The sequence below is a fragment of the Gopherus flavomarginatus genome, chromosome 10 (assembly GCF_025201925.1).
Source record: "Gopherus flavomarginatus isolate rGopFla2 chromosome 10, rGopFla2.mat.asm, whole genome shotgun sequence".
NCBI lineage: Eukaryota > Metazoa > Chordata > Testudines > Testudinidae > Gopherus > Gopherus flavomarginatus.
Window position 1 is genome coordinate 71,394,412 of NC_066626.1, and position 12,360 is coordinate 71,406,771.

Genomic DNA, 12,360 nt, shown 5'->3' on the forward strand with positions numbered 1-12,360 from the left:
GGGCTGGGGTCGGAGCCCCTTGGATTGCCCAGAGTCCTTCTGCTTCAGTGTATGATGTGGGCTGCAACATGGAGCTTTTTCCCCCTTGGTCAGCTTTGCCCTTGATCAACCTAACCCTTTCCCTTGGGAGTTCTTGGGGCCATAGAGGCTCAGGAGCAGGCAGTGTCCCTGCCTGATGCAGACCCCTGCATGCTGGGTTGCTCAGTATTGCCAAGCCCAAATGCTCAAAAATCATGAGTCAGGCTCACCAAAAATCATGAGATTGGCTTTAAAATCATGAGATTATGTAAGCACAATAGATTTGGTGTTCTTTTTATTTACCTTCTGCTTTTTGAGCATTTAGGGTACCCTGGGATCACATTTTGTAGCTTTCTCCACAGCCACGAGGGCCAGAAAGTTACTTTGTTCTTTAAGAGTAAAGGCTGAAATCAACACATATCCACTTGACTCCAAGAGCTGGGGCTTCAAGGAAAACAGTAATTATTGTGAGAAAATCGTGAGAGCTGGCAACACTGGTTGCTTCTCTCTCTCTCTCTTTTTGAACTAGAGACAAAAAGAGCCAAAGTTGTTCCCCCTTGCCCCCATTCCTGTGTGGTGAGAGACGAGCTTTCAAGCATACAGAGAGCTCTTCTCTCTCTCACCCACCTTGTCTCTCTATTATCTTGGGACTGACACAGCTGCAACAACACTGCATGTAAATGGTGGTGTCTGTTACATGTCAGATTACTGTAAACTGTGTAATTTACCGACTGGCAAGTGTGTATACATTGGTGTAATTTATACTCTTGAGGGGCACAGAGAGAAAGCAACCCACGGAAACAAGCAAGGCAAAGTATTTGTGATTGTCACTTTGGTCCAGTATTGCCATGGTTGATTTAGGCATATCTCTGCGATATATTTTTTTAAAAAAAATTGTAGTGGTTGTGTAACAGTTGTATGAGAGCCTGGAGTTTGGGGTGGGATCTATAAAAAGAGGAATCGAAAGGAAGAAATAGAGTGTTTTTTACCTTGCATCATCTTGCACCCTGATGCTGAATGAGGTCTCATAATTAAGGCACTGGCTTAGGACTCAGTAGATAGAGGGTCAGTTTTTCTTTCTGCCACTGACCTCATGTATGAACTTAGACAGGTGCCTCTGTGCCTACATTCCCCACCTATAAAATGGGAATGATGATGCCCCCCCTTTGTCTGTTTTGTCTACTTAGATTATAAGATCTACAGGGTGGGGACAGTGTTTTACTATGTGTTTATACAGCATCTCACACATACTCATCTGTTGTACCAATGTATATCTTACACAGACAATTGCATTACCACAGAACGTCTCTCTCCACCTCTTCCCTTTCACTTTACACAGGACTTTATTCCCTTTTCCTGATGTTACCAATCAATCTTTGGCCATTAGTTCATCCAGATCATCATCATCATTATCTTGTAGATTTTACTTTTAAGAGCAGTCCTGAGAGGATTACTCCAGCACAAGATATTCTGCATTCTTTCAGGTTTTCTGAAGAATTTATCATAATTCTTTTTAATAAGTAATTTTAAAAACAAATGTGTCAGCATCTTTCTATCTCAGAAAAGCATTTATCTACTTAACTTCTGAGTTAACCGTTACATTTAATTTTGAAAGAGCCAGGAGAACTGAGACGCGTCTTTGTGTCGTTAACCAGAGCAGCATGCAAATGGCACATAGAATCATAGAACTGTAGGACTGGAAGGGACCTCAAGAGGTCATCTAGTCCAGTCACCTGTACTTGTGGCAGGACTAAGTATTATCTAGACCATCCCTGATAGGTGTCTGTCTAACCTGCTCTTAAAAATCTCCAATTGTGGAGATTCCACAACCTCCCTTGGCAATTTATTCCAGTGCTTAACCACCCTGACAGGAAGTTATTCCTAATGACCAACCTATATCGCCTTTGCTGCAGTTTAAGCCCACTGCTTCTTATCATATCCTAAGAGGTTAACAAGAACAATTTTTCTTCCTCCTCCTTGTAACAACCTTTTATTGACTGGAAAACTGTTATCATGTCTCCTCTCAGTCTTCTCTTCTCCAGACTAAAAAAACACAGTTTTTTCAATCTTCCCTCATAGGTCATGTTTTCTAGACCTTTAATCATTTTTGTTGTTGTTCTCTGGACGTTCTCCAATTTGTCCACATCTTTCCTGAAATGTGGCACCCAGAACTGGACACAGTACTCCAGTTGAGGCCTAATCAGCGCAGAGTAGAGTGGAAGAATTATTTCTCATGTCTTGCTTATAATACTCCTGCTAATACATCCCAGAATGATGTTTGCTTTTTTTGCAGCAGTTACATTTAGCTTGTGATCCACTATGACCCCCAGATCCTTTTCTGCAGTACTCCTTCCTAGGCAGTCCTTTCCCCATTTTGTATGTGTGCAACTAACTGATTGTGCCTTTGGGAGTACTTCGCATTTGTCCTTATTGAATTTCACCCTGTTTACTTCAGACCATTTCTCCAGTTTGTCCAGATGATTTTGAATTTTAATCCTATCCTCCAAAGCCATCATGCAGGCTTTACTCATGCAACTAAGAGCTGCAGGAGTGAACCCCTAATTGAGAAACAGTTGCTCCATGCTTAAGGTTGAAGATTAAAAAGCCCATTGTATAAGCCTGTTTTCACACTTCATATCCCAGCCCATGGTAGAATTTATTCAGGGAAGGTTTAAAGAAAATCAGAAGAGCCACTCTGAGATAAAATCGTAATTCTTTCTACTTGCCTTCTAGTTTTTGAGCCTTTCGGGTACACATGTTTTCAAGTTTTTTCTCTGCAACCATATAAATTTGCTTCTTTACTAACGTGACTCCAGGAGCTTTACGGAAGCACAAACATTCTGAGACTGTCAATAAAAACGTGAAAGTTAGCAACAGCATTGGCCTGCTAAACCCAGAGTTGTGAATTCAGTCCTTGATAATAAACAATCTATCAAATGTTCAGTATAGATCTAACTAGATGTAACAATTACAGAACAAAAGAGGTCAAAGTTGAGGATGAGAGGGCTCTGTGGATCAGGTGGGTGAAATAACAATTAATGAGGTAGTAGGTGGCAGAATTAATTTGTTTGATCTAATGTATATTTGTATGTGTCTCCTCGTTTGCAGATAAACCTGATCCCCCAGCCGGAAAACCCTGTGCCTCGGACATACAAAGTTCTTCCCTCACTCTCTCTTGGTATGGCTCTTCTTATGATGGTGGAAGTGCTGTGCAGTCTTACACTGTGGAAATCTGGAACTCAGTGGATAACAAATGGACAGATCTCACTACTTGCCGGAGCACTTCTTACAATGTCAAGTCCCTGCTGGCTGACCGGGAGTACAAATTCCGGGTGCGAGCTGCTAACGTGTATGGCATAAGTGAGCCCAGTCAAGAATCAGAACTGGTAAAAGTAGGAGAGAAACAAGAAGGTTAGTCCTTACTGAGAAAAATGATTAAACTCTATTAGAGAATGGCCCAGGATTTTTCAAGGTTGGTGCAGCCAATTGCCAATATACATTTGCACATTGCTACTGGTGGTTTGAGTGTCAATGCCTGAAATTTGAGATGCTAATGCTTGATGTGAGGCATTTTTATGCTTCCATTGGGTATCTGGGCAGATCATTTTTTGTGTCTTCTGAACTTGGAAAATCTGGGCCAATAGTGTTCTGTCTGTTTTATGAATGCAATGAATTCTGTCTCAACTGCATTTGTTCATGTATGCTTATCTGTATTTGTTAATAAGTTTCTATAGCTCAGGATACTTGTAGTGAGATATGGAACGTTTCACCCAAGAATTATGGGTTCAGATTTAATCCTGTTTGAGAATGCTGGTTAGGGACTTCTGGGAAATGAATCAGTGGCTTCTGTCTACTTTGTAATGAAAACATCACCAAAAACATCACCACAATTGACACCAGCTGGTACATTTGTTGGCAGCCTCAGTGGAGAAGCTAAGGGCAGGGAAGCTAAATTAACCTCTCATACCTAGAGACTTCAGATCTGAGGCATGTTAGTGAGTCAGCGTGGGAGATTTTGTGCCACAGTTGCCCATGAGGTGCCTGATCTGCATCCAGAAAACTTCAGTCTCCAGCACTGTGCTGTCAAACTGGCACCTTATATGAATAGCCAATTTTTTAAAGAATTTTTGAGCCAGTTACCATTCCAGAATATTTTACTCCTGTTTTATGTGCTCTTGCGGATATTTTCCACCACCATTCAACATTTTTCCCTTGACCCTTTATCAGTGGAGAAGCTTCAAAGAGAAGAGCTTAAGCATCCTGAAACTTACACTGAACAAGGCCCATACGTCAAAAAACAAAGAAACAAACATTTGCAGCTGCGCAAACAAATAAATTCTATATTGCATGCCTGTATCTTTATGCACACGCACATAGTGTAGAACAGGGATCGGCAACCTTTGGCATGCAGCCATGTGGAGGACCTCTTTTAGGCGCTTGCAGGGCACTGAAAAGTCCAGAATTGGAAAATAAAGGAGAACATGTTACTTTTCCATATCTCCTACGGCTTGTCTTTGGGGAGTGTTTCAGCTCTCAATTCTTGTTTTGAAGTATATTATGTATGCAGTGCTTTGTGCTCATACCTGGTTCAAATAAAGCCATAGAGAGTTTGTAATATTATCTTTTAGTGACACATCGGGGCAAAATAACTGCACAATGGTGCAGCACTGTAAGATTTTCCACAGCTTTTAGTCCAATATTTCCATGCAGAAGTAATTTGCTCTCTTCCTTGAGCAACTAAATTGGTGCTATATTGGTTATTTACTTTCTCTCTCTCTCACTAATTAAAAGAAAATCTGAAAGGTTGATATAAATCAAGGATCAATTTTCTCTCCAGGGGAAGAAAGCAGTAAGAGTGACCATAAATTTGTAAGAAAGCTGGACAGTGCTGGCTGTTGATAACAAAAATTCCCTGTGTTGGAATGCCTCCTCTCTTTGGTTGCTGGAAGAATACATTTAGGTTTGGAAACTGTCAGACTCTTCCTTTGCTTTTGCACTTCCAAGAGCTATCACTGATTGTGATGGGTGGAATCAACATAATTTTTTTAATTGAAGAGAGAAGATGTTGTTATGTTTTTACAATCTCTGACACAGTAGGGCTTGAGCACCTAGGAAGTACTGCAATACAAATAACAAATGATAACGATAATATGGGTTGAGTAAAGAACCCATTGTACAAAGATAACTCCTTGTATCAGCAAAAAGAACAGGAGTACTTGTGGCACCTTAGAGACTAACAAATTTATTTCAGCATAAGCTTTCGTGGGTTACAGCTCACTTCTTCGGAGGCATAGAATGGAACACACAGACAGGAGATATTGTATAAATATGTATGTATGTATAAATATCTGTATGTATAAATATCTCCTGTCTGTGTGTTCCATTCTATGCCTCCGAAGAAGTGAGCTGTAACCCACGAAAGCTTATGCTGAAATAAATTTGTTAGTCTCTAAGGTGCCACAAGTACTCCTGTTCTTTTTGCGGATACAGACTAACATGGCTGCTACTCTAAAACCTGTCCTTGTATCAGGGAGACAGTGTAATTTAGTGATTTCAGCAGGAGATTGGAAGCCAGGACTCCAGGGTTCTGTTCGTGACACTACAGTTGACATGGGCAAGTTACTTAAGGCCTAATTTTCAGTAATACTGAACCCAAACAATTCCAATGGAAGTCAGTGGGAAATGCGGGTGTTCAACACACCTGAAAATCAGGGCTTTTAAGTTCTCACCACTGTAAACTCCTGGCCAAGTAACTAAGGCTATGCCTTCATTGCCCCAAAAGGTGTGTGTCAAGGTTTACATGAGATAACTAACATTCATTAGTCATCTCACTGTAAAATACTAGAGGAGACAAGATGCTGGTAGTTTTTGCTGCATTGTAACTAGGAAAAAAGAATCCTGTGGCACGTTATAGACGAACAGGCGTTTTGGAGCATGAGCTTTCGTGGGTGAATACCCATTTCGTCGGATGACATGCATCCGACGAAGTGGGTATTCACCCATGAAAGCTCATGCTTCAAAACATCTGTTAGTCTATAGGGTGCCACAGGATTCTTTGCTGCTTTTACAGATCCAGACTAACACGGCTACCCCTCTGATAATTGTAACTATACTTGTATAATTGTGGCAAATACTATACCATCCACCTGGTTGATCTCACCTGGCTGTATTCCACTAAGAACTACAGTGCCTTGTCTCCACTAGGATTTTACAGTGAGATAGCTAATGCACATTAGTTATCTCACTGTAAAAACACAGCTTTTTGGGTGTGAAGACATAGCTTTAGCCTCAGTTTGCCCATCTCTAAAAAGAGGGATAATGCCTGCCTCACAGGGATGTTGAGGTCTCATGATGTGGGTGAAGCACTTGGAGACCCTCCGATGGAAAGTGCTTTAACAGTGCAAAGTATTATTATTGTGAGAGTGAAATGGGCAGGTTGCCGTATATTCACCATCAGTCCAGATTCAACATTGCTAAAGTAATGTAATAAGTCATAAAGAAGCAAAGTATGCATGGCCAGCTTTGATGTTCAGTTGGTAACACTGGTTTCCAGCTGAGGAAGACATTTGCTTAGCTTCACAGAGTTCAACCACAGAGGAGATGTACCTTTTTACTAACTTAGAGCTTCCACCCATGGACCACAAGGCTCCCAGTCCAAGTCTTTGATGCAGTGATGTGCATGTTGCATACACAACAAGTCTAGCCATGGGACATTTGGCAGACACAGCTATTGGCAAAGAGGATGGGATCTGCTCCTTCATGCAGCCCTTAAAAGGGGAGGAAAATGTGAAGTGCTCAGTGTAAGTGTGATTTCCAGGGCAGAAAAGCTGAGCACAGCTCCCACAGAGTGGAGGAGGCCAATCTTCCTTTCTTGCTTCCCTGCTACAGTGGCAGACTGCGAACCAGTCTGTCTCTGCTGCAAGTATGTAAATATCACAAACACAGCAGGGGGAGAGGGTGATGGGGTTTCTGTTGATTGGCTAAGTCCACTCAACTTGTCTGGCTACCAGTTTGCAGATTCATCAACATCTGCTGGGTGTTGAGGGGAAGGGATAGCTCAGTAGTTTGAGCATTGGCCTGCTAAACCCAGGGTTGTGAGTTCAATCCTTGAGGGGGCCACTTAGGGATCTGGGGTAAAAATTTGTCTGGGGATTGGGCTTGCTTTGAGCAGGGGGTTGGATTAGATGACCTCTTGAGGTCCCTTCCAACCCTGATATTCTATGTTTCTATTAAATTCATCTCTGTTGTCACATAAAGATGTCTATGTAACATAACTCTATAATCTTATTACTGTGTATCTTGCCCTCCATCCTTCACCCATCCCTACTATTTATTACCATACACTGAGTTTAGCTTTATATTGAAAAGAACCTAGAATGTATTGGGGCTCTGTATAAATCAGTGGTCCCCTAAATGCGCCTGCGTCCTGGCCGGCTGTTGAGCATCTGCCGAAATGCCGCTGAAATTCGGCGGCATTTCGGCGGCGATGCCTCATGATGACGCCACTTGCCACCAACAAGCGACATCATCGAGAGGCGTTGCCACTGAAATGCCGCTGAATTTCGACGGCATTTTGGCGGATGCTCGACCGCCGCCACAGTCCTTCGTCTGGCGCCCACCAGACAAAAAGGTTGGGGATCGCTGATATAAATAATAAATAGTGTAAATCCATTGGCACAAAGAGGTTAAGTCACATGGTTAGGATGTACAAACTCAGTGGGGAGGGTCAGATAATCAGGTCCAGCTATTTGGATGGAGAGCTGCCTTGGTCATTGTGAAACATTACAACTCACAGATCCTCAGGCCACTGAGAACCAGTATAGTCCTGAGAAGCAATTTCAAGCAGTAACTTAGAACTGCTCTAAATTGTATGCTGACTTCACTTGCGTTACTGGATTTGTAAAGATTTGAGCCTGCAAACAGTTGTACATTTGGAATTGAGGTTCTGTTGAAAAAATTGGGCCTACATGACTAGGCAATTCATTTCAGATAAGCACCAAAAAATGTGGGTGTTATCTGAACTGTCCAAAGCTCTAGGTTTGCAAAATTGGTAGGACAGCTTCCAAGAACAGCCTTTCTCAGAGGTTTTTGCTGTGTTTTTTACACTTTCAGGTTTGGATGTGAGAGTAAGAAATGTATTTTCCCTATACACAATCATTGTACAATTAGGGGCTTTGTGGACTTAATAATTTTAATTGTTTTATTTTTCCCTTCCTCTGAAGCATTCTGAAGGCAGCCTATTAAATAATCCAATGATCTGATTCCTTACATTTTATGTGCCTTGTAGACATATAAACCAGATGGTTTCTCTTCAAAGGATATTCTACACTGATGACAACAGAAGTGCCTGGCTTCTGCTACCAGATTTTAATTTAGTACATTGAGACTTGAACAGATTTTTACTGTATATTTAGTATGCATACCCTGTTAGATGGCTGCCTTTTGGTACCTAACTGTCACATTAACTGTTTACCCAAAGGATCTTAATTTGGGGATAAGATTGCCTTCTTTAAGCATATGCATCCTATGCAGACAGGAGTTAATCATCTCAATTTTTCTTTCTCCCTCCTCCCACCCCCCGTTTCTTTATAGAACCTAAAGATGAAGCTGAGCTATCCGATGATGGTAAGAAGTTCATAATTTCATCAGAGCAAATGAATCTCTATATCTTTAATACATGTAGTATGATTTTTTTAATCACAGTTCTTAATCCTCATTTATAGAAGAGAAAGAAACAGAGGTTGACTATCGGACAGTTACTATAAATACACAACAAAAAGTTGCAGAGTTCTACGATATTGAAGAAAGATTGGGATCGTAAGTAGACTATTAGGTTTCCTGTTTCAGCCCTTGGAATGCTGTGTTTCTAAGGCTATAGAGAGCTAGGAGGATGCATTCTTAAATGTGTACAGTATGGGCCTTTACGTTCTTAGCATTCTAGCTGGGCTGCTTGTGTGCAGTAAAAAAATACATTCTAAAGGGGTCTGGTTTTGTCTCTGTAAAAGCTCTTCATTCCCATTAACTGACATTTTAAAATAGGCATTGCATGTGCTTCTGGTGAGGAGAATGAAGCCTACAAATGCTAGACGATTCATTTTTTATTCTCTGCTCTGAAATCTGTCTGGAAGGCAGAAACCCACTGTGCACTTACAGCTCCATTATATCCATTAGTGCTAATGAGAATAAACCCTACTCCTTAGTGGTAGGGTACAGTCTTTGTTGACAGTAGTCATAATCCCAAAAGCAAAAGCATTAATAGTATTGCTCATTAAAGGTCAATGATTAAGTGGACTGTATGTGTCAGTACTCAGGTTTGTGGGTATGCAAATCGTATGACAGGACACACTTTGAGGGACTTGTTTTGCTGTTGGCAATCAAGGCCATAGGATTCTACCTCTGTATATTCTTCTCTATAACAAAACTAGCTGTCTCTTGTTGTGTTTTCCACTTGTAAGGGTTACGGTTAAGGTGGAATTGTAAGTAAACTCACATTAGCAATTGTAGCCTGAAGTAATAATTCTGGAGCCCCTAGAACAGAGGTTTTCAAACTGAGACATGCCCCACTAGGGGGGCATGGAGGAACATTCAGGGGGGACAAGTGGTGATGCCAGGCAGCTCGTGTCAGTCCCACGTGCCAGGACCTGGGCCAGCCCCCACTTGGGGCGGGGAGAGAGCACCACCTCCACCCCGCTGCCCTAGAAGTCCATTCTTTCTATACATGTATGTGTAGCTGTAATGGATGCTAATGGAAGTAATGTGCATCAGAGGGTAAAGACTCTCTCTAATTAGGGAGCATTGGACTGCCATAGGATTTTAGATACATAAGTGTGTATAGGTGTTTAGCTTGTAGTATCAGTGTGTACAAGCATAGGTGCTTATTTTTTATTGTGACTGGTGATACACACCAGTCTAGCTAAGGGCAGAACTGAGCCTTCAGGGCAGATCCTCACCTCTTTCAGATCAGCATAGCTCTCTTGACATGAACAGAGCCCCAGCCTTATATACTATGTGAAGATCTTGCCTTTTGAATGTAATATTCGTCAAGATGATTTTGCAAATTAGTATGCCCAGTTTCAGTCTTGAACAGCACTTGGACTAATGCGTGTGATCATGTGTTTTCAGTGCAAGATTTGAGTTAACCATTCTGAAAAAGGTTTTAATTGTTTTGTTTTTAGTCTTAGTAGGCCATAAAATATTAAAACCATTTCATGGAAATAGTTATATATTTTCAGGGGGAAATTTGGACAAGTCTTTAAACTTGTTGAGAAGAAAACTGGAAAAGTTTGGGCAGGAAAATTTTTCAAAGCATATTCAGCTAAGGATAAAGAAAATATAAGGCAGGAAATCGGCATCATGAACTGTCTACATCATCCAAAACTTGTCCAGTGTGTAGATGCCTTTGAAGAAAAAGCCAACATCGTCATGGTCTTGGAAATGTGAGTATAACCCTTAAGAGCACATTTTAGTTTATTGGTGCCCAGTGTGTGAAGATCTCCTGATATCTTGACAGATAATTAAAAATAACTTGTCCTTTTTGTATAAAATATTATCTAGTGATATGTGACTCTTTTAAAAAGGCCAGATTTTTTGTTCTGGTCACATAAATCATCCAAATTTTGTCTTTTGAAGATATTTAAGCATCTTTGGCCAAATTATTCCTAATGTATCTCCATTGATTTCAACACAATCTGGCTAAAAATTTTATGAGTACAGGCACTCATGAGATTTCTGTTGCCTCCTGTATCTGATACTGAAGGAAGGGTACTTTTCTGCTTCCAGCTGAAATGTGGAAACATAGAGGAATGTGAAAATCAAAAATAACGATTGGAGAGAAAAATTTAACCAAATATTTCAGAATCTTCAGGTCCAGATTGGTTCTAGAAATGAGAAAAGGTTTGGGGATGGAATTATTACTATTTATTTGGTTTGGCAATCTCTAAACATGCATTAGATAAAGTACTACCAATTATTTATTTAAATACTGAAAAATAGTAATTTTTCATAGATGCTGGAATGGGTGTGCAGAATGAATGAATCAATAAATTAGACACAAGAAAGATGTGATTCAGAATGCAAACACCAAAGCCAAACTCTAACAGAATAGTTGAATTGTTATGAAAAATTCTACTCGGCACATTTATAGTCATGTCAAAGAAGCAAAAAAATCAACAACAGAACTCAACCGTTGTTAGAAGACAAATTTATTTTTCATCTAAGGTGGGGTCCTCTGCACCCTTAAGAGAGCCTTGTAGATTTCCTTGGCAGAGAAGATAGAAAACTTGGTTATTTAACTCTTCGCACCCATCACTGTAGTATCTATAGAAAAATCTAGATAGATGATAGAAAGAGAATTCTAAAGTGAGTTTAATGGATGCAGACAAGATTATATATAGTTCTTCCTGGCTGTCTAGCACCCATACTGGCTCAACACAACCTGAGCTGCCTCTAATGTCACCACACAGGGTCTCCCTAACTCATGGCCCATACTTAGCAGTTAAAGAAGGGACTGATCATCAATGCCTGTTTTGTTTTCCTTGCTTCCATCACATGACTCTCAAGTCTCTGCATCAAAGCTACCATCCTTCACGCCATGGACAGCTAATCAGGACTACATTCAAAGACCATCTGTGCTGCTTCCTGGTTGTTGAACAAAGCAATGGTGCCCCATCTTCCCACCCTCACCAGGTCTATATACACTGTTCACTTTGTGCTCCCAGCCCATACCATCACTGAAAGTGGCAGACAAGCAACATAGGAATCACAGTACAGAGCAACATGATGGTGTTATAACTATATGATAGTTATTTAATCTATCTTGCCATCAGCCAAGTAGGTATCATAGTACGTATTCTTTCACTTTTGCAGAAGACAGGGCTCAGAAGGTGTCCCTGTGCTGGAACTCCTTTCAAGATGGGAACCTGTATAATACAGCTTGGAATGCAATGCTCAGACACCACAAGCAATGAGAGCATGCATGACCAAAATGATAGTTGCATAATTTATCAGTTCACCTGTTTAATGTGAACACCATATTTGTAGCAGCAGCAGCAGCAGCAGCAAAGAAAATCAACTCTTGATCTCTGTTGATGTTTTGCCCAAAAGGATAGGTCAATTGCTGTGCTGCTTCCCATTGTGGTGCCTAAAAAGGGAAAGGAAGAGAATTTTATTGCTGACTTGATCTTCCTAGCAAAATACAGATTGCTTTAAGCAAAGAGACTGTAGTGCTACTTGTCTTAGTTAATGCATGTTCAGACTGTGTTAAAGCTATTGTTCGCACACGCATATTTCACAGATTGAATCCTTGTTATGCAACATTAGTGCTTAAATATAAGATGGTGCATT

General features: G+C 40.7%; 1 protein-coding gene across 3 annotated transcripts in view; it reads left to right on the forward strand.

Moving 5' to 3' along the window:
* MYLK (myosin light chain kinase) overlaps positions 1–12,360 on the forward strand; it is a 344,254-nt gene that overhangs the window by 298,487 nt on the left and 33,407 nt on the right. For all 3 annotated transcript variants that reach the window (XM_050916915.1, XM_050916916.1, XM_050916917.1), the window contains 4 exons: positions 3,127–3,429; positions 8,611–8,643; positions 8,742–8,835; positions 10,251–10,454. In XM_050916915.1, coding sequence (XP_050772872.1) covers positions 3,127–3,429; positions 8,611–8,643; positions 8,742–8,835; positions 10,251–10,454 — 634 coding nt within the window. The remainder of the gene's footprint in view (positions 1–3,126; positions 3,430–8,610; positions 8,644–8,741; positions 8,836–10,250; positions 10,455–12,360) is intronic.